The sequence below is a fragment of the Marmota marmota genome, unplaced genomic scaffold (assembly GCF_001458135.2).
Source record: "Marmota marmota marmota unplaced genomic scaffold, marMar, whole genome shotgun sequence".
In the NCBI taxonomy this organism is placed as follows: Eukaryota; Metazoa; Chordata; class Mammalia; order Rodentia; family Sciuridae; genus Marmota; species Marmota marmota.
In genome coordinates, this window is record NW_025999864.1 from 4120194 (window position 1) to 4142076 (window position 21883).

Consider the following 21883-nt stretch of genomic DNA (forward strand, 5'->3'; position numbering starts at 1 on the left):
CACACACACACCTCCTTTCCAGTTCTGTTTGTTTCTGTCAAGTTTTTCTGCTGGGCTATTATTTTGATAAGGGACATGAAAGTACATCCTTTCCTGGGGGTCATTAAAGTCTTAACACTTGGGTCACTTGTGGAAAAACTTCTGTGCTACACAAAAGTCTTCTAAACAAAATAGCCCCCACCCTGGCTCCAGGCTGTGGACCGTGTCAGATTCATGGAACGTGGCATCACGCTCCAGTCAGAGGAGCAAGAGGTCAGGATCCACAAAACAGGCCGGATGAAATCACCAGCCCCAAGAGCGGGGAGGTGGAGAGAGCAGAGCCCTCCCTGCCAGTCTGGCAGCTCCAGCAAAGTGCTCAGAGCTCATCCCACACACTCGGTGCTAGTCACTGCCGAGTGTTTACATGAGTAATGGAGCTGCCGGGGGAGGGGAGTTGTAAGCAGAGACCGAGCCTCGCGGGGAGCATTCACAGGGAGGCTGACACACACGGAGTAGAGACTTCAGGGATGTGGCCGGGGAGCAGTCACATGCTGTAGCTTTCATGAACACAGACATCAATCAGGCAGATGTTTGTCGACTGGAATGGGTAATCTCTACTTTCTCTTTGCTTGATTTTGTTTGTGAGCTTGTTTACCTTTGATAATTCCGGGCTGGCTTTCTGGGATGGACTTTCAGACCAATGTTTTGAGGAATGAGATGAGAGCGGGACTGGGAAAGGGGACCTGAGCCCCGAAACCACTTTTGGAACTTTTTGTTTTTGTTTTGTTTTTCTCTCTTGATTGACAAGGCATCTAGCTCTCTCTCTGCCTTGCTGAGCTTCACAGCAAAAACTGATAACCGCAGCAGAAAAATGAAATTAAAGGGATTAATTGTGTCTGTAAAAAGAGTACAAATGTAAAATATCCTAAAACCACAGGTTAAACTGCTTGTCATAAGTGAGATTTAACAACAGTGAAGAGGGTTTCGCGTTGTTCAGATTGGACATTGTCATAATCATCTCTGGAAGTAATAGAAAGTGTCGGGTACCTTTAAAGGTCTGAAAGAAGTTGCCGGGATTGAATTCATGAGTTTGGAATTGTTCAAGGGCAGTTTGGTTAGTTGGTTGGTTTTAATTTTGCTGGACTTGAGTGACTGATGAAATCAAATGTGAAAGCTGCTGCCGGACAGTCACAGCACTCCATAAACAGCAGCCTCCCCCGCCCCACTACTTTTTGTACAGATCTTAAAAGGGACCAAGCTCAACATCAAGGATGAAATAGAACTGATTTATATCTTGTCTATGGCTTTTAAATAGTTTAACCCCAGTGGAATCAAGTTAACCCCAGCATAATCTTTGGGATTTATTTTAAATAACCCTCTAGATCTTCGTAAAAAATATATTGAGAAAGAAAAGAGAACATGCTGATTTAAATGTATCTCCCAGATTTATTGAGATTTGAAACATGCTGGTCATGATGTTATTAGTAAAAACACATAAAAATACTTTCCAGTTTATTATTGTAAAAGACTCCATAGCTTGTGCTCTCTCCTTCTCTCTCTCTCTCTCTCTCTCTCTCTCTCTCTCTCTCTCTCTCTCGTTACTCTGTATGATAATTTGAGAAAATGTTCATGTCTCCAAACACTTTCGAAGAGAGATGTTTTCAAGTGTTAGATTACTATGATACATAATGTGCTGGCATTATCACTTAGGTTTCAGAAAACAAGACACAAAACCAAATACACAGAATGATCTTGAAGCCCAGTTCAGGGTTATCTTTCAGCCTCAAATGCTTCTTTTCTAACGGTGGGGAAGGGCATTTTTCTTATCATCATCCTTTAGTCTTCATTTTATTTATATTAATTAGACATAGTCAAGTATAATCACTTAGCTTTGGGAAATGTACAGAGGGGGATAGTCTACCCAACTGCAGCCCTCCAGAGAGAGAAGTATCTAATGAGAGTTGGCTGCCACAGATATGTACATTTCTCTGAACAACTAGAGGATATCACTGCTATAAGATTGTCTTTACTGAGGAAAGCCATGCCAATGAAAATGTATATCAATTATTCTCCATTTGTTTTCAGCGCCAAATCTTAAAGGCAGACCACGCAAAAAGAAACCGTGCCCACAAAGAAGAGATTCATTCAGTGGAGCTAAGGATTCCAACAATAATTCCGATGGTAAAGCTGTTGCCAAGGTATGATCATTCACTCCGTGGTATTCACTTTGATGCATTTTTTCATTTTTTTCTTTTTCTCTTCATCTTTCTGCTCTTGTGCCTTGGTGGCAGTTTTCAATTTAGAATTGGACTTTGGTATTCAGAGCTTTTGAAAGCACTATGCATGTCTGTTCTTGCCACCTCCCTTCCCTGGTGTCTGGGGGTGGTGGGAGGCAGGCATTTTGATTTGTCAACAGAAAGGCTTCCCACCTCCCAGTTTGGCCTGTTGGATAAAGGACAGATGATTAAGCACCCACGTCACTGAGGCTGAGATTTCATAGTAGGTGACACAATGACATAGTTTACTCTGCTCGAATCAAAAATAGACCAGCTGAACCATACTCTTTCTGAAAGTGTTCATCTAAATATGTTTCAGAGATTAGCAGAGGATGAAATTAGAAATGGCTAGAATTAATCTTTTTAGTTATGTACTTTTCAAAGTCACCTCTAATTCACATTAGAATAAAATTAAAGATACACAGTAAAATATTTATATGTATACGTATTCTCATATATCTACTTCTATGTTTTTAAAAATCTCTGTTAATGAAGAAAGTCTCAATTCCAGGCCCCCTTTGACCCAGACCATTTTGTGTAAGCATTAATTAGAATCTTTATAGTGTGCACCCATAGTATTTAGCACCATGAAAGGTGAAAAGTCACGTCATATTTTTAGACTTATCTTTTTGAATTTTGTGGGATTGGGTCAGATTTCCATGTTCCGGTCATTGGTTTGTGTGTGGGTGTTGTTTCTGAGCCAAAGACAGCAATAATCCGTTTGCGACCTGAATTGAATACCAGATTTGAACTGACAGCACATTTCCAGATGGAAGAACTAAACTTTTGAAAATGGGAGCATTTGGATTATTGATGAATTTGGAAGAGTTTGCTGTAGGCAAAAAAAAAAAAATGAATTCTGTGTTGACATTCTACTATTTATCTCCCATGTACTCCACCCCTTTCTGGGTGTAATGAAGTAAGTCTTAGACATTCACATTCCATAAATCTTATCTTTGCATATGATTGTTTCATCAAGAAGTTCTGAAGACTTCTTGGGTAGGATTTCTTCATGCTTTTATGATTCTAAAGGGTTAAAAAGAGCTCAGTAAGTAGAAATGTGCCGTTTCCAATTGACCTTCTGTTAGTGAGTGCACAAGGATACCACAAAGGACATTTTCTTGTGAGCTGGACAGGGCCCTAGAGCTCCCTACCTAGGGCTTTGGTTCTCATGGTCTTGAAGGATGTCAGCTGGAATAGTTTATCCTTGTGATATGAACATAATATAGTTTGCAAGTTCCTGCAGATTCTGCATAGTGGAGCAAGAAGGGTTTAGACCTGTCACATTCAGCAGAGTGGGTACTGCCCATGCCTCATGTTGATGCCGGTCCACACCTGAAGAGTGACATCATGTGTTTACTCCAGCATATATTGTGCCTGAGTCCAGCAGGATGAAGCTACTTCCCTAGTGCTTTGGAGTTACTATCAAGTATGCCTCTGGGGATTTTCTAAAACTCATACAATTGATCTGAAAGAACACTGCTTCCAAAGTTCCTCTCTACAGAAGGCAGCTCGGACTCATATGCAGGCTCACAAAACTGAGGAAGACAGGAGCCTGCTCTAAGGATGGGTCATATTAGATGTCCACTGACTTATTCTCATTAGGAGGGATGGAAGTCAAGCCTGAGATTTCTAAGTGACCCCTTCACCCCACCTTGTACCACTGCTGTCATTCAGAATTTTTACAAGGGACACATAACCCATCTGTTGTTCATGTGCTGGGTGAATGTCATGCAGCAGTCAGCTCCTGGGGACTGGTCAGATGGCTTGGCTCCTTTTGCAGTCTTGGATTAGAGTCCTGCCTTGGTCATTTCCAGTGGGTCTCCAAAACCACTTCAACTCACTGAGGAAGATTGATTGATAGGTGTGAAGTGTGGTGAGCTCGTCTGTTAGTACCTGTCTAAAAAACAGAACCTAAAAAACTAACCTACAGAGTGAACAAGCCACATCTGGGACCAGGACAGCTATTAAAATGGCACTTGTTTCTTAAAGTGGTCTTTTCCCATGAAATGCTATAGTAGAGAGTATAAGCTGTGACCATCTCTTCATTTGCTGAACTGGAAGGAATATGTTAGGCGACCATGAGCTGTTTGACTTTAAGGGCTGTGTGACTCTTCTTTATTTTTATTTTATTTTTTTAAAAAAGTGCCTCAAACAGACCTTTTCTAACTATGGATAAGTACCAGCTTCCTGCAGCTCCACACAGCAAAGCTCCTAGAGTGGGACCCTCTGGGTTTGTATTCGTGCCTGGTAATTTGCCTGTCACTATCAAAAGGTTGCAGTCTCTTCAAGGAGTACATGATGGCAGCTTTGCAAGACCCTGTTTTCCCAGGGAGAGAGAATTTTATGACTTCTCAAAGACAGCAAAAGTCACATGGGGAGAGAGCTACCAGTTATCTGAAGACATTCGGTTTAAATCCTGTCTTTTTTCTGGGATCATTTTAAAGCAGCAGATCTGCAGCCTTGTCTTGTTCTTAGAGCAATCTGCTCTAGATAAAACTTGGCCTAAGTTGCTAATGAAAGATCTATATTGATAGAAGGCAAATATTTCCCTATACCTTTCAAGCATTTTCCAAAGACCAGAAGTGTGTAACAGGTGGTTTATATTCAAAAGGGAACACAGAGAAGGACACGATGGTGTGCAATATTTACTTTTACTTCAATCACAAACATACTCTAATATTTCACAAATGCAATACTTCCATTATTTTCAATACTTTTCAAGTCAATTGCATCTCAGAACTATCCCCAGGGATTATCCTTGCTTCACCAAGGAATAAACTGAGAGTCACCTAGCAAATCAGTGGCCAAACCAAGATTAGAACTCTAGCTTGTTTATTACTAGTTCAGCATATCTTGCGGCCCCAGTTAAAGACTAGATTAGTTATAACTCAATCCCGTGGAAGGATGTGGTTAATATCAAATAGGTGGTGGTTCATTGAAAACATTAAATGTTGATTCTCTAATTAGTACTTCCTCAATCACTTTGGAAACCCCAGAGCGCTTAGTGAACGCAACAGGTGTACAGTGTTCAGGTCAGGAAAAACAAATCTAGTAATTAACTGTCACTATCAAAAGGCTGGGCTTTCTCAAGGTCAAAATGAAGACTAGCTCATGTTTCCATTCCACCTGCACTGCAATAATTCAGTAGATTAAAATACTGAGAATGTGTTGGATAAATGTAGAAAAAAAAAGTGTAGAAAAGAACTTGGTCCTACCCAGAAACAGAATAATACCTTAAACTTATATAAACTAAAAAAAAAAAAATAAGTAAAAATAAAAAGTATCGAGCTAGTGGCAGCCGGGAAGCCACTGTTTGCTTGTTTGCTTCTTGCTGATAGCTGGTCTCCTTGGGTGCAGCATGCTGGGGCACCCACTGAGATCAGGATGCAGTTCACCAGGCAGCACCCTGGCTTCACTGGGAGCCTGTGCTGTGAAGCAAGGGGTGGGAATTATTTTGGACCTGGTTACTCACCCTGGTGGGTTTTCCTTCTGTTTCTGGGTGTTTCTACACAAGTGAGGCACAGTGTTAAACAGCTCTCTAGACATTGAAGAGCAAACTTCATAGTCCCTAAGCAGTGGTGCTTCTGACCTAATAATAGAGATAATCTGTCCATTACCCCTGCAGATTTAAGCCTCAGCCTGTTTTACCCACAGTCCTTAGTTCTACTCTTGCTATACCAGACTGGAGTTTGGAGCTCTCTCTATACCAGAGCTCTAAGCCCACTCATCTGCCCCGCACCAGCCATTTGACAAGACCCATGACCATTCTCAGTCTCAGTTTTCTCCACTGTAAAATGGAGCTAGATATCTCCTTTTTTTCAATTCTTATGGACATGAGGGTAGGCTCTCTGAAACCATAGCCTTGTATCTAGCTCATCGTGGGTGCTCAGTTGATGTAGGGTTTCCTTCTCTTAGCTTTATGTACAATAGAAGGAATGAAGCTCTTTTATGATTTGAAAACCACCTAGTCTTGTATTTTATGTCTCACTTGAAAAATCGCATTTCTAAGTGGTAAGTTTTGTAATGCCTAGTAATAAGATTTACTTTTTTAATTAAAAAGTTCATTTTGACTGCAGATTTTAACATTTTTATTAAGAGTGTCGGTAAAGCATAGTGTATTAAAACCACAAACCCTAGAGTTCGACATTAAAGGCAGAGTTCAGTTCCAAACTTACCACTTGTGAATTTGTGTATGTTCATATAAACTTGTACATGTTTACATGTTACTCATTCTATCTGTACCTCAGTTTCCACTTTCATAATTTGAGAATAAGAACCTACCTCACCAGGGGCTGTGAGCATGAAATGAAATAATCAACATCTAAACACCTCTTACAATAGACCCTGGCCACCTAATAAACACTCCAAAAGGGCTGAAAGGCGATATAGATTAAAACTAGAGTGATTTTATGAGCCATCAAATAATAAATTTCATCAGAACTTTGGACCCAACAACCTAGAATTTGGCAGTGAAAGATGATGACGGCATAAAGTTTCACAGGATGTTTGCCTTCATATAATACCACAAAGTACCAAAGTATGAGAAGATTGTAAGTAAAACTTCTACATGGAAAAAAAATTGTTTTAATCTCATTTCCACAGCCCCTTAAAAATTAAAACCTTATCTAGAGGCCCCGCTGAAAGAGTTGTGCATGAAGTTTTATTTTTCTAGGACCAGTCTAACAACATCAAACTAATGTGTTCACTTGAGAGAATAAGCAATAAAGAAAACCCTCGCAGAAGATGCTCCCCTTTAATACATAAGCTTGGTCTTTTATGTTCTTCGTGCTTGGAAGGAGAATCTGCAGGGAAAGAATAAGGGTTCAGAAATCTGAAATGGAGAACACTGTAGAATCTGTGGGGCATTTTTATTCATAACATTTCCTCAGCACTTGCCCTCTTCCTGCCCGATGTTAGATATGGAGATGTAAAGAATATTGGAATGTACGCATTCCCCATGGGCGCGCTTGAACTCCAAGTCTGACCCTTTGTACTTCCCCCTTTTACAATTAAAATAGCTCAGCAACTTAGTGTTATATTTAACAACCATCAAAGGCCTCTTGTAGAACATGGCAGCGAGGAGGGAACATTAGGTTAGCAGCTCCACATGCCGAGCTCCATATCCGCCTGTAGTGTGGAAGGAAGAACATCTGGAGCGCTTACCGCCATTTATTTCTTAATCATAGAGCTTTTCACTCACTCTTCTTGAGTTTTTAGCTGACCTCGACTCTGTCTTTTGTGGCAAGTGAACATCTTCTATTATAGTCTCAGAGCCGACTGAAAAGCAAGAAGTCCTCATTAAAGAGTGGGGTCTTTTGTTTCCTACTGAGGGTGTATTCAGGCGTCACCCTTAGGTGACAGACAGAAGAGACCTGGCTGGCTTTCATGTTACCAGTATGGGCTGGCATTGGCTTGTTTTTCCAGGTTGCTGGCAAGAATAGCAACAAGATAAGTTTACCAAACTTGTCATTCATTTTGATACAAAGTGTAACAAACTGGGACAATTTATTTAAAAAGCAAAGTTTGTTCAAGGACACAGATAATATCCCTTAGGGGGGAAAAAAAGATGTGTCAAGAAGCAGACAAAAAGGTTCATACAAACACTATTTCTGGCTTCAGCATACTTGTAAAGAGTCTAAAAGAAACTGGTGTAGTTAAGCAGACTACAGGCCACTGGCCACCTGTTTCTGTCAGTAAAGTTTTATTGGAACATAGCCACACCCGATCATCTACATGTTGCTCTTAAGCTAGAACAGAGTAATTCTAACAGAGACGACAGGGCCCCAAACTCTAGGATATTTAACATGTGGCCCTTTACAAATTGACCATCCCCTGATCCTAGGATAGTTCACATGTGATGATACTTCTAAAAAGCCATTTCAGGGCAAGAGTAATTTACTGGTTTGTCCTTCCCACTCAGGGTAGTGTCACCAGCCATGTCTTTGTAAACCCTCAAGTGCTGTGCCTGATTTGATGTGGTGTATTTTCTGTTTTCCAGGTGAAATGTGAGGCCAGGTCAGCCTTGACTAAGCCGAAGAATAACCATAATAATTGTAAAAAAGTCTCCAATGAAGAAAAACCAAAGCTGGCCATTGGTGAAGAGTGCAGGGCAGATGAACAGGCCTTCTTGGTGGCACTTTATAAGTACATGAAAGAAAGGAAAACGCCAATAGAACGAATACCCTATTTAGGTTTTAAACAGAGTAAGTATACTGGTTTTCATTTTTGAAACATCAAAATTGCTCAAATTCTTTGAAATGGGGAAAAAGAAGTTCTGTTTTTTGGGTTTTTTGTTTTTTTCTTCTTTATTTGGAATTATGTTGAAATCCAAATCTGGGGATGGTGTTCTCTGTTTATACTAAATCTCCAAATTGTCCCAGCCAAGAATTTTTTTCCCTGCCTCTTTCCGCTACATTGTTCCCTTCTGGGACAGTTGCAGTGAGATATTTATAGGTTTGAATCCACTGATTATGACTGGAAATAGACATGTTGAAAGTTTTCTTATTTTCTGTTTTGTCAATTTTGAGTGCCTGTAACGCCTTTCTTGTGAGATAATAATATGACGTAGCCTTATCAGGCCAGATGTTGCCTGTGAAAAAGACAGCATATGAAAGGAAGACATTTAAAGATGGACAAAACAACCACAAAGAGAAAACACATTTCCTATGTCCCCAGTTTGTTAAAAGATAATAAAAATAGGACTTCAGGGGAGACAAGAAATATATAGATTTGAACAGAGGTCCCAGTTTTGAAAAAGTTCGAGATGTACATCTAAGTATTGTTGTGTACAAGTAGACCAGGGAACTCAAAGCCTAGCAAAATTCCATATCAAAAGAGAAGAAATCCTGGTGTTGCCCTGAGTTCACCACTGAATATATATTTTGCCTCTGTCTGGATTTAGTGGTGCACAAAGCAATGAGCCTCTGGCTTGAAATAGTATTTTCTCTAAACGCATCTTCCTAGATTAAAACCATGTGTCATTTTGATGAAGAATGTCAAACCTGTATGTTTTACATAACAATTTACATACCTAATAGCAATTGGCACTGATTGCAAGAGAACACTCACAGCCATTATAAACTTATATAACTACGAATGATTACAATGTTTGTCTGAAAACTGGTTGCTTGAAATAGAAGTAAAATTAATGTACTATGAACAGCTTTGTTGCATTATGCATTGGTTCAGATTAAATCAAGGCCGAGGCAGGGCTCTTGATAGCTTTGAAATAGTGCAAGGTTCAATGAGGCTTTGCGAACACGTTGTGTCAAAGAGCCTTTTTTTTTTTTAATTTTCATTTTATTCATTTCCCTTACCACAGAATAACTAGAAGTTCAATTTTTTCCCTCTTATAAATAAAAGAATCAAATCTGTAGCAGTCACATTCCATGGTATTTGCTACAAATGAAACAAGGTTGCTGGCAGTTGGGCATAATTGTTTAACAGTATAAATGTATACAAATCCTACAAAGAGAATCTGGAAAAAAAAAAAAAACATTAGCAACATCACACAGGCAAATTAGGGGACTAAATGAGCTCATGACTCAGTTGTTCTGTGAATGAACATCTTCCTTCCCTTTGACCTATGGTAAGGTGGTTGCCTCCCACATGAATTACTTGTTTTCTTTGTCATTTATTGCAAGGGACCACGTACTTATGAAATACATGTGGTCTGAGCCTTTAATATAGTGTTGCCATCAGACAGTCTTAATATTAGGAAGGTAATCATATATTAAAGTGGCTGTAATTTATTGATCCCAGAAAGGTCTTATCTGAGGGAAGCATTACTTATTACTGTTTAGTCAATGGCTTCTTTCTAAAGACTAAGTAAGACCAACCCCAATTTTGAAATCCTGGCACATTTTCCCAAGGTCACTCTAATTCAGCTTTTTTTTTTTTTGCTCTACTGATGGCAACAGAACTAAAATTATGTTGTTCTTTATCCTGAAACCAGAACCTCTCTGTAGTTTTTTGACTGTTTCTTAAGAAATATTTTAAGTGGTATAATAGATTCTGTTGTTGAATGCCCTTTGGCAAAATATTTCCTAAGAATTTAGCTCTCTGGGATACATTAGTATTTCTTTTTTTTTTTTTTCTCTTTCTCATTGAAAAACAAAACAAAATGTTTTAATTGACATTTCTTGGAATTATGTTAATGCAATGCTTATCTAAATACTTATTGTCCCTCTAACAGTTAACCTTTGGACTATGTTTCAAGCTGCTCAAAAACTGGGAGGATATGAAACAGTAAGTGTTTAAGCAACTTAAATGAAATAATTTTGCAATCTAACTTTCCCCCTCTCTTTGGCCAAAATGGAGAAAATGCAAAAGCAAACCATCATTGACTGCCTTTTCAAATGGCTCTACACTTTTGGGGGTTTACTGGGCTGCTTTTGGAAACAGTCCCAATTAGTTCCAGGTTTGGCAAAATTGTAAACTTGTCGTAAAAACTACAAGTGGAAAACATATGTAACTCTCCCCTGTCAGGGAAATTAGTTGGGTCTGTAATTTTTTCCCATGTTGAGAAAGGGCTATTATTGTACAACAAGCCAAGATTGCATAAAAGAAATTTCCCTTGGCAACATACCTGACATCTGTTCATGTCTAATATGGGAAATGTATTAAAGGCTTTCAAAAGTAATCAGGATTGGCCATTAAGGAATAGAATGCAGCAGAATCTCCTTTCGTTCTAGGGCAAAGAAGCTTTATTAGACAAGGGTCACTGCAGCATAAACAGGAAGTTATCAAACTTATTCAGAACAGGCTCTGACACTCTTTATCAGCTAATTCCAACTGACAGGAATGGGTTATTTTTAGCCCTCGGGAAAATTTGATGGCCACGGATTTTTACAGCATGTATTCTGAACCAATAAAATGTTAGAGCAACAAACCAAGATTAAGATCTTGAAATAAGAAAAAAGAGCTGCATTAATATAGCACACAGAGATGACATCTGTAATAAAATCAATTGACATAGGAAGATGTCGTCACTGGAAATATTTTCTCCTCCACACAATGATCAGATTAAGTTGTGCCGTTTCTTCTGCAATTGAGTAAGAAATTATTTTTTCTTTCCTTAAGAAGTAATCTGGAATATCTCTGTACCATAGTAAAATGACAGTAAGAGACAGAGTCAAGAAAATGAAATTTATTTTAGCCCAAACACAACAACCAGTGTTTCTTGCCAGATAAAGCATATTGTTCCATAAACTAATATCATGTTTTGATGTTAGAGGCTTGGGATGGGAAAAGATGGCAAACATTATGTGATTCAGATAACCTGGTATTTACTATAGAGATATCTGCTATGAACCCTGACTAGAAATTCTTTGATATGATTATATGTATATATAAAATATTTATTTGATATATGGGGTATATGTGTGGTTTATAAGGAAATACAATACTCACATGAACTATATATAAAATGTGGATTTCATACACTTGAATTTACTTGAAATATTTGTTTTACCAAGTACCCTGTGTAAAAATAAATACAATAATTTTCATTTGATTGAGTCTGTTGATAGGACCAGAATATAGATTCCTTGTCACTGTAGCTCATAGTTTTCCAAAATCTTAATTATAGCTTTCATCCATGTGAAAATGATGATAACTTAGTAGTCAACCTCATAGCCTAGACTTTTAAGTCTAAATCTAAATATTAAGAATAAGAGAATACATTTTTATGAACCGTGATTGCACATAGTTACATGATATTGCACAACATTATGAAATATCTTTAAAAAGAAAACTCAGGAACTTTTTGTTATTCACTGATAGGAAGAGTGCCAGCACATTTCACAGAATCAGTTTTTCCTGCTTTTGTATCTTCTGTATCTTTACAAAGATTTTTTTTTTCCCCATGAGACAGCAAGTTGATGTAGAATGTACAGAAGAAACTTCTGATAAGTTTCAGGGCATTTGTGGAATCTTTCAACAAATAATATTTATTCTTTCGTTGAATGAATGAATGACTGTAGGATCAGCAGATCACTTGATCACATATTTACAGAATACTTGGTGTGTACAAGGCTTGTATTAGACACTGTGGGAAAAGCAAGATATCTAGGCCAATGGTTCTTGTCCTTAAGTTACCATTCATAAGAAACTGTAGATAAAAGAAGAGGTGGAAAAAGATCAGTGCTCTGTAGAGGTAAAGCAATTCCCCTGTGGGGCTGGGAAAGGAAGGCTTGATGGCTCTGATGACATTTGAGCAGATTGGTGGTGGTGGAGGGGGGATGAAAGAGATTTAGAGATAAACGGTCATGGCTTTCCAGAAAGTGAGAATGAATTAAATGATGGTGGCAATGACAACCCCTAGAGTTACTCAGTGGACTGTGGAAAGTGGGGAGCATAGAAGGTTGCCACCTCCCATCTCTGGTGATAAGAGTAGCTCTTCTCTCTGTGGGCGGCAGGGGGTGGGGAGCTCACTTTCACAAGTGGAAATTTATGCTGCTTTTAGGCTGATAAAGGAAGGGCAGAGAGGTCTTCTTGCATCTATTGATTCTCAGTTGCCTTCATCTTAGATGATCCTTATGCCAATTTGCATATTGGGGGATGACATAGTCTGATCCCCTTGCTTGAGGTGGGAGAAGATAGAAGTCCAGATTACACATTGGTATCTTCCCTCTAGCTGGTTATGAACAGTTTTGTTTGTTTGTTTGGTACTGAGTCACATCCACAGCCCCTTTTTAATTTTATATCTTGAGACAGGGTCTCAATAAGTTGCCCAGGGTCTCACTAAATTGCTGGGGATGTCTTCGAACCTGTGATCCTCCTGCCTCAGCCTCCTGAGCCACTGGGATTACAGGCAAGCACTGCCATGCCCAGCAATGAACAAAATTTTTAAAGAAATTCCTCCCTATTTCCTTTCCAGTTTCCTTCCTTCATTGATGCTTCATGCTACCTATTAACCCTATAGGCATCTAAATTCAACACTGCCATCCTGCATCTAAGCTTCCATAACTTCTATGTATAGAATATAGTTTTCTCTTGGCATTTTTTGTTTGGTTGGTTGGTTTTTGTTTTGTTTATTTGTTTTGTTATTGCAGATTGAACCCAGAAGTGCTTAACCACTGAGCCACATCTGCTGCCCTTTTTACTTTCTTTTTCATTTTTATTTTATTTATTTGTTTATTTATTTTTGACCAGGGTCTCTCTAAGTTGCTTAGGGCCTTGCTAAGTTGATGATGCTGTGTTTGAACTTGAGATTCTCCTGCCTCAGCCTCCCAACCCACCAGGATTACAGACATCTGGGCATATTTTTTAAAATATTTTATGTTGTATGTGGACATAATAACTTTATTTTGTTTACTTAGTTTTTTTATGTGGTGCTGGGGATCAAACCCAGTGCCTCATGCATGCTAGGCAAGAACTATACCACTGAGCCACAATCCCAACCTATTGGCATGTTTTGACTAGTAAAAATCTGAGAAAACTTAATTTTGAAGTCAGTCTAGGAAATGTACAATAATATGCAGAGTCTGAGAATCTTCCACAGCACCTAGCTTCAAAATGGGACCCCAATCTAAGCTAAATATCAAAGATTAGACATTTGACTTTATACATGTAAACATGCTAGAATATTAACATTTCCACAGCTCAGGAGCAGCACCAAGCTTCAGATGAGTATTTTTCCATTCCGTAAAGTGGTGGTCAAAGTTCAACTTAGAGCCATTGCACTCTGAATAAGGGAAGGTGTAGCACTCTCATGTTATGTGTCTTTCTTGAATTGACAATTGTGTAAAAAAAAAGGCTTCTTGCTCTGTTCTAGTTCATATCCTCATTTTACAAATGAGGACACTGGGGCACAGGAAGATGAAATGAATTGCATGGTGTCATCGTGTCATTCTTCAGTCTCTGACTTGCTGAGAATTTTGAACACAATGGTCTCAACCTCCATAGATTCACTGAGAGGAAAGACATTCATAAATGACCATTCCTTGTGCCTTCCATTCCTAGCAATTCCTTATGTATCTAAAATGTTTTCTACATGTTTGGGGCCATGTCTTGGAAAGAGGGTCTAATAACTAGCTTTTGTTAACACCATCTTTCAGTCCATTCAAACTTGAGCTTTACCAGATGGATGAGTTACTAGCTGAGATTTTTTTTTTTTTTTTGGTCTGATTCTTGGGGAAAGAATATGAATTTAGGAGATGGGTCAAAAAATCTTGATAATGTAAATATTCAGTAATAATCACAAAGTGCAAGTTTAAAATTTGTAGATGTATTACTTCTGCTGTTAACTTGTGATTGGATAAAGACATCTTTCTGGAATTCCTTCTGGTTATAAAAAGAGGCCATCTTAATTGGCTTGTTTTTGTTTGTGGTTATAAACTATTCCAAACCTTCTGGTTTGAATTGTGGATTATGGATTATTTCATTTCAGTCCTTCACAACCCTCAAATTGAATTAAAAAAAAAAAAAGAGGAGCAGAAGTTTTATTTTAAGCCTTTATGGCATTTGACTAATGACTGTATACAATCCCCTAGCCTCCTCTGCTTTTGCTGGAAATGTATAAAGTGTCACTTCATTTTTAGGTTTAGAGATCAGAAATGCATTGAACAGATTTGATTTTCTAAAAAACAATATTCTGGCATTTTGATTGGTTGGCAGTGAGGGTTCTTACTCTACAGTCATCTATCCACCTTTTCCTCCCAAACATTAGAGAATGGATCACCTACAATTGAAGAGGCAGAACTGGCGAGCTACAGAAACCTTCACCTCAGTGTCTGGGGAAGCAGTTAACGCTGGAAGAGTAGCTTGGGATATTACCAGGATGCAGCATATGGAGAGTGGTTTGCTAAAGCAATTTCCATTTTGCTAACCATTTGATGGCAAGCCAGACACAATATTTGGAACGAAGATAGAGTAGGGAAATGGGTATTGAAGAAATCTTACCCTGGAGGCGGGGGGTGACACTTGGGTGGTACCTTCTTAAGAGTGTTGGTGAACAGCCTCTTCTCTTCCCACCAGTGAGACAGGACCATGATTTTTCATCTGGAAGAAGTCACTTGTCTTCTTGCTGGAAGGATTAGGCTTTGACATCAAATTCTGGCTTTGACATCCTTTTCAAGACATCCTCTGAATCTAACCTGAGTTTTCTGGACAGACAAAGCCTCTGGCTTAATTCAGAGTTCTCGAGGCCAAAGATGATGTCATGTAGTTTTGAAAGGCTCCAGTTCCTGGAGTACTACCAGGAAAAAAAAGTCATCTTCCTTGAATTCAGTTTGCTCTCAAGGTGTCCTGAGAAAGAGACTGTTTCTCAGAGCAGCCTGGGCAACACTGTGTGCAAGCTCCTTTGACTTCATATTTCCTATGCATTCTCAAGCCATTGGAAGAACTAGAGTCCAAATGATTTCTGATTGCTGTTTCCTCACCGGGCCACAAAAATATCAGCATTATTTCCTTCCCAAATCTTCAAAGAGAGAAATCAAGGCTCCAAGAGTCTTGGGTTACCATAGTAGTTGTCTACAATTTTATTTTTAAGTGACAGAATATTTTCATCAAATAAAATTGTGGAAGGAATAGCTTCTTCCCATTCATTAGACCTGCTCTTGACCAGGATCAGCAGTGTGGAGAGTTAGTTTCAGGCCACCTTTAAAACACCATCTGGGTTCTAAAGAGCAGTATGAAAACCACTACATTTATAAGCAGTGAAAATTTTATGAACATAATAGTCATGGAGTGCTTTTCATAGAGTTCCCTAGATCCTGCCTACACTAGGGAAAGAAGTAACTTTCAAGTGTCTTCAAAGTGAGATTAGAGTCACGTGAACCCAGATTGGTTTATTTTACCTGGGCATGGTCTGCTCGGTTTTTCATCCTGCTTGTGGTTAATTGTGTGGAATTATGCTTCTTGCTAAATTATGAACCCTTGAAAGCAGTAACATTCTTTTTTTTTTTTTGGTAGCAGGGATTGAATCCAGAAGCACTTAACCACTGACCCACATCCCCAGCCCTTTTTTATATTTTATTTAGAGACAGGGTCTCACTTAGTTCCTTAGGGCCTTGCTGAGTTGCTGAGACTGGCTTTGAACTTGCAATCCTGCTTTAGCTCTCCAAGCCTCTGGGATTATAAGTGTGTGCCACTGGACCTAGTGAAATATCCCTTTTTTCCATGGTCTCCTCACCCTCTACCTTCCATCCTCCTCCACATCTCTTTGTAACCTCTCTGTAACCCAACAGGGTCCCCTAAAATGGTAAGCAATGGTAGATGATGATGTCATGAATCCCTGTCATCCAAGTGAAGACCTTGAAAGAGGGATGGGGGGAAGCACAATCCAAGAGAAATAACTGGTTGGATGAATTTGGGCATTTCCTTTTGGAAATGAACAGCTAGACATTCTCTTAAGAACTTAATATAATAAAAGATCAGATTGAAACATAAACATAACCAGGAGGCCTAAAGTTTGGTGAGAGAGTTGATCAAACTAGCCTCGATCAGATTTCCCAGCTGGCTGGGGTTGGGGGCTAGATAGCAAGAGGCAGACATTGGTTTTACCCCAGGTGGGTTTTTAAAGCTAATGCACCCCTAGAGAAGACACTGGACAATAGAATAAAAATCCCAAGCAAATTCATAATTAGGCATAGCTAAAACGTGTTAGGGTCAATGGCAGATTTATGGGAGGTTAAGGGATGGGTCAGGAGAGTCTCCTGCCCTTTCCCCTCTCCTTATTGGTTTTTGAGATCCCTGGTGGGTTTGGACAGTGGAAGGAGTTTAGACATTTCTTACTTTAGAGACCATAGTCATTGTTTGAATATAGAGTACACTAGGAGACACAAAAAAGGAAAAAAAAAAAAAAGATCCGTATGCTCAAGAGAACTGTGTGCTTAAAAAGCATTTAGCTGTTGGGAAGGGCACATTTTATGACTTTGCTATGGAAAGAAAATATCTCAAAATGGTCTGATTCACGCAGGCTGTCCACTGGAATTCAGTGAGCAGAAAGACCACTTTCTCCAAGGTTTAGTCCTGTCTTCACTCCAGATGAAGCCTCCCTCATAAAAACTGTATTGAAACACCAGAACCTGTTAGCCAGGGGGCTAACATAGACCCTGAGCTGGCTGAACATGGCTTATTAACACACAGTGCTGCTTCGAGCTGCCATGTTTTCAAACCTAGCGTGAGGTCTCCTTTTCTCCCTTTCAATAATTCATTATTTATTCTTAAAGCAGGCTTGTCATTTTTATGATAGCAAGAGTTTGTTAGGGTAATTCCTTGTCTAAATGGTATATTGTGGGAGGGAGACAAGGCCAGTGTGCATGCATTAAATGTCCCTATTAGCAGTGGGTTCTCTTGTTTGTCATCTTTTTCACGACCTGTGTTATTTTGTTTGTATATTCCTTAGTTTGTTTTGGGTATCCTCAACTAGAATGTAGTCACCTCCAGTGTCGGGTCTGTTTTTCATTATTGCACCCAACTACTAACATAAGACCTAAAAAATGGAAGATATTTGGTAAATTGTCGGTGAATGAATGAATGGGCAAGTGGAAAGATTCTCATATAATTGGAACTTCTCTGGGTCTCAGTGATCATAATACAGACCCTCTTATCCTAACTGGAGACATAATTAGTCACAGTAGAAGGAACCATAGTTTGTCTTCATAGTTGACAGTGCACCTTTTGACTCATGCTGACCTGTTAGCGGTATTTCCCCACAGAGGAAAACCAAAAGCTCTAAATGTTGAGAACCAATAGTAAAAGTTGTGTTTTCCTTAGTCATCTGCTGCATTTTATGGAAAAGGCCCCAGAGTCCTGCATTACCACATTACCACAAGAGTGGGCTGTTCATCAGGTCATTCTGGTGAGGCTTCTTTGATATTTGAGTCTTCTCTTGGGACTATGAGACAACCAACCATATGAGTCTGGATTTTGCCACTATGCTGCTGTGTGTCCTTGGGCAAGTTATGCAAGCCCTGAGTCTCATCTTCTTTATCTGTGAAGGAGATTCCAAAAACCTATCTCATAGGCTAAGAGAAGATTAAAATGATAGAAAGCAAGAATCTTTTACACCATATAAAGTGCTATATACAAGAAATATAAGAATAAAGTGAAGGTTTCTTCTCAGGTGATTGCAGGGACACAGACACACCTAGGCTGCTCTCTGGCCCTGCTGTGCTTTCCTGGCCCTCATACCTCTTGTGAGGGATGGGATGTTGGAGGTGTATTTCAAGGGATCCCAGTATTCTAAGGGCTTTGAGGGATAGTGTAAACACCTGGGAGGAGATCATCTTCTTCCTTGATAGATGACCCTAGAATAGATCAGCCCAAGATTGTATCATTGAAAGATTGGAGGGAGATTATAATTCAGTATATAATGATTTTCAAAATATGTATATTAGGTGTTTTAAAGGGGGTTTTGAAACCAATTAACTAAACCATAAATATGGAGGATTTTATTTTCAGTTGTCTGTGCTAATAGATGTAAGATATGGTTCTGTTTAATGAGAACAGTTGGAACAAATTGGTTTGAGAATGCTTTTTGGGAAATTGAAGAATGCAAAACTAACCTTGTCTTTGAGATCCTGCTTGGATCTGTTGAGAAGAGATTATGGAAATGAAAGGGTTCTTTTTTATTTGAAATGGAAAAGGTATTATTTACCCTGTAACATCTCCCCATTCTTCTCCTTCAACTGCAATTACAGAGTCCCAGTTGCAAATTGAGATTCCTCCAGCCCCACTGCTGCCTTTTGCCCCTTGGGTGAACTCTGCTGGTGCTGAGAACTCCATGGGTATTTTTCAAAAAAAAAAAAAAAAAACAACTCCTGTCCTGATTGTACTAAATGCCACTGGCACCTTTGCATCTGTCCCCTACATAGTCCAGTAGCACAGTTTTCCTGTAACCCTGTTTTGAAATGTTCAACTAGGACCTCAAAACTTGCCCTGTCTTCCTAGTTTCAAGGAAACACTAGACTTGCTTGGATGTAGTAAGTGACGTGGTTTCCCCAAAATAATCATTTGCCAGATCTTGCATCTGTTATTTTGTTAAAATCTTAATTTATGTACAAAAGTAAAATTAAAAAAAAAGAAGAAGAAGACCACAGTGTGCAGTTCAGTGTATCAGTATATTTCAAGCTGTTTGTTTTTATTCACCCAACTCAATAATACACATAAGTGAGCATTCTAACTTTGGAATATGTTAGTTTACATAGGATTTGATCAATATCCCATACTCCTGACCTAAGTGAATAAAAATAAACAGCTTGTGACATATACAGTTTCAGATTTTGGTTTTGTTTTGGTGGTTAGAAGAACTGGCATAAAAATATAGCCTGAGATGACTGTAAATTCCTCAACCGATTTGATCATTTTATTTAATCTATGTTGTCATTTTATTTATATTTTAAAGTAGGTAGCATATCACATGGTTCAAAAATCAGAAGATACAAAACCATGTTTAGTAAAAAAATCCTTTCTTTTTTTAACCTGTGAACCTGGCCACCCGCCTTCACCAGACTTAGGCAACCAGTATTAATTTTGATTCATTTAAGCTGATGAACTAAGATAAAGTTTAGTGGAAATGTGACTTTATTTTGATGATTTATCACAGGAGGGGGACAAACAACTACATGAATAGCCAGGGAGATGCCTTAGATGAAAACGCACGTGGGTGACAAAAATATAGAGCCATTTTTATTGTAAAGTGAGATCTTGCTATAAAACCACAAGTCTCCCCATATATTCACTTGGACTTCTCTGTTTCTGGGTTTCCAGAACAGTCTGTTCTATTCTTACTGTTACATATGTATTGAAGCCTGGCACTGTGACTCGCCGATGGTGCTAGATTGAATTTCTCATTGCCATTTTTTCAGATAACAGCCCGCCGTCAGTGGAAACATATTTATGATGAATTAGGCGGTAATCCTGGGAGCACCAGCGCCGCCACTTGCACCCGCAGACATTATGAAAGGTAAGGAACCATTTCTTGGAAAGTCTTTGCGAAATTAAAAGTGTGTTCATTGGAAGAAGCTCTGGTCAAAGATAAGACAGAGGAAGTCTAAAGGACCTTTTAGGGAACTGTAATATCCCTATGGCATTTTCTTTGCATCTTGCCCCGTGATTTTTAGAGAACATGGCTTTCTCTGGAGTTAAAATTAGGTATTCTTTTAGTTTGGTTTTGTCCTATGACCACCTGTCTGGCAATGCCTTCTTCTCCCTTTACAAGCATAGATTACTCAGGATGTTTCTGGGGGGTCAATTACCATGAAATATTTGCACTTCTGGAAAAAAAAATCTGCAATGTTACTATGATGTTGCTTTGTAACTGAATTAACATTAAAGAGTAAGTGTTCTTAGGATAACTGCACTGGTCTCAGAGAAGGTCTGTTGTTTTTTCCCATCTTAGTATTTTTTTTTTTCTTCTATGGCTTTGCCTTTGTCCCAAGAAATCTTCTTGCCAAACTCCATGCAGCTTAGTTTTCTAACAATTTCTGCCTGTTTCAGAAGGGTGGTGATAATGCAACCAGGAAGCAATGCAAGAGTTAGTAGCCTCCTGTAGTTTGTGTCCGCAAGAGTCTTTCCCCTTTGCGTTAGGACTGGGTTACCTACAATGTTGATGGCGGGTTTGCAAATTTGTGCATTATCCTGTTCTGTGCTTCAAGCTTCATTGATTTATTTTGTACCAACTTTCTTAAAATTGGCACTTCCCAGAAGAAGTGCATTGATGGAGTGAACAACCTGGTTTCAAATTCAGACCTTGGGAGATCAAGTAGAAGTGTGTGTGTGTGTGTGTGTATGTGTGTGTGTTTTAATAGTGGCTATGCATGCAGTCTTAATCTGAATAAACAGACCAGTTCACTTGCTATTTTGAAAAGTAAAGCAACTACTAAATTTACTGGATCTTCTTCTTAGAGTTGGTTACAATTCCCACTTCAGTCCAGTTTGACTAGAATATCAGCGATGTTCACTTTTGGATTATATATGGGCATTCTCAGGTGATGCCATTTAACACACCAGTTCTTAGTCATGTTTCCTTTAAGTTCAGTTGTACTTTCATCTGTACTGAATTTATCCTACAGCCTCTTTTAGTATGGCCATTCAACAAAAGTTAGAATGCTTTTGTAGGAATAATCGAAGTAAATTGAGTTGGGTTTAGTACCTCATGAAAATTTTCCACAAAGTATTCCCAAGAGCTTGCCTTGGCAATGTTAGAATCCAGAAGGATTTTTAAAAATTGACAGTAGGCTTTCAAATGGCTGCTCTTCTTAGTGTTGTTTTTCAATATAATGCATCAATTTTAAAAATATATTATTTCTCTCAGTATTTAATACAAAACCCCTGCACATCCTCATTGTACATAAAAGGTACACCCCTAATGCACCATATCTCCTCAGGTGTCTGTTCTATAAATAACATCCAAGGATACTATAGTCTACTTGGTTTTTGACTTGTGAATCAAGGTTTTAATTATATCATTTTTGTTAGAAATATTGTCTCTACTTTCAAATAGCTTCACTTCTGAGAGTGAATGTCCCTTTCCTTCATGGGCAAATGTCCCCAACACCTGAACCATTAAACTTAAAGGACCAAATAACAAATAAAATTAGAAAAAGCTGTGAGCTAGCTCAGTGTAGTTGAAGAGTGCACACACTAATCCAATGAATTACAAAACATCACATGGTCGG

General features: G+C 38.8%; 1 protein-coding gene across 4 annotated transcripts in view; it reads left to right on the forward strand.

Annotated features, from left to right (window-relative positions):
* Nucleotides 1-21883, forward strand: part of Arid5b (AT-rich interaction domain 5B) — a 183078-nt gene that overhangs the window by 140603 nt on the left and 20592 nt on the right. For 3 of the 4 annotated variants that reach the window (XM_015504696.2, XM_048814437.1, XM_048814428.1), the window contains 4 exons: nt 2065-2177; nt 8257-8461; nt 10453-10505; nt 20072-20169. In XM_015504696.2, the coding sequence (XP_015360182.1) occupies nt 2065-2177; nt 8257-8461; nt 10453-10505; nt 20072-20169 (469 nt within the window). Of the gene's footprint in view, nt 1-110; nt 587-2064; nt 2178-8256; nt 8462-10452; nt 10506-20071; nt 20170-21883 lie in introns of those variants that run through there. The other variant, XM_015504697.2, reaches the window with a different exon arrangement.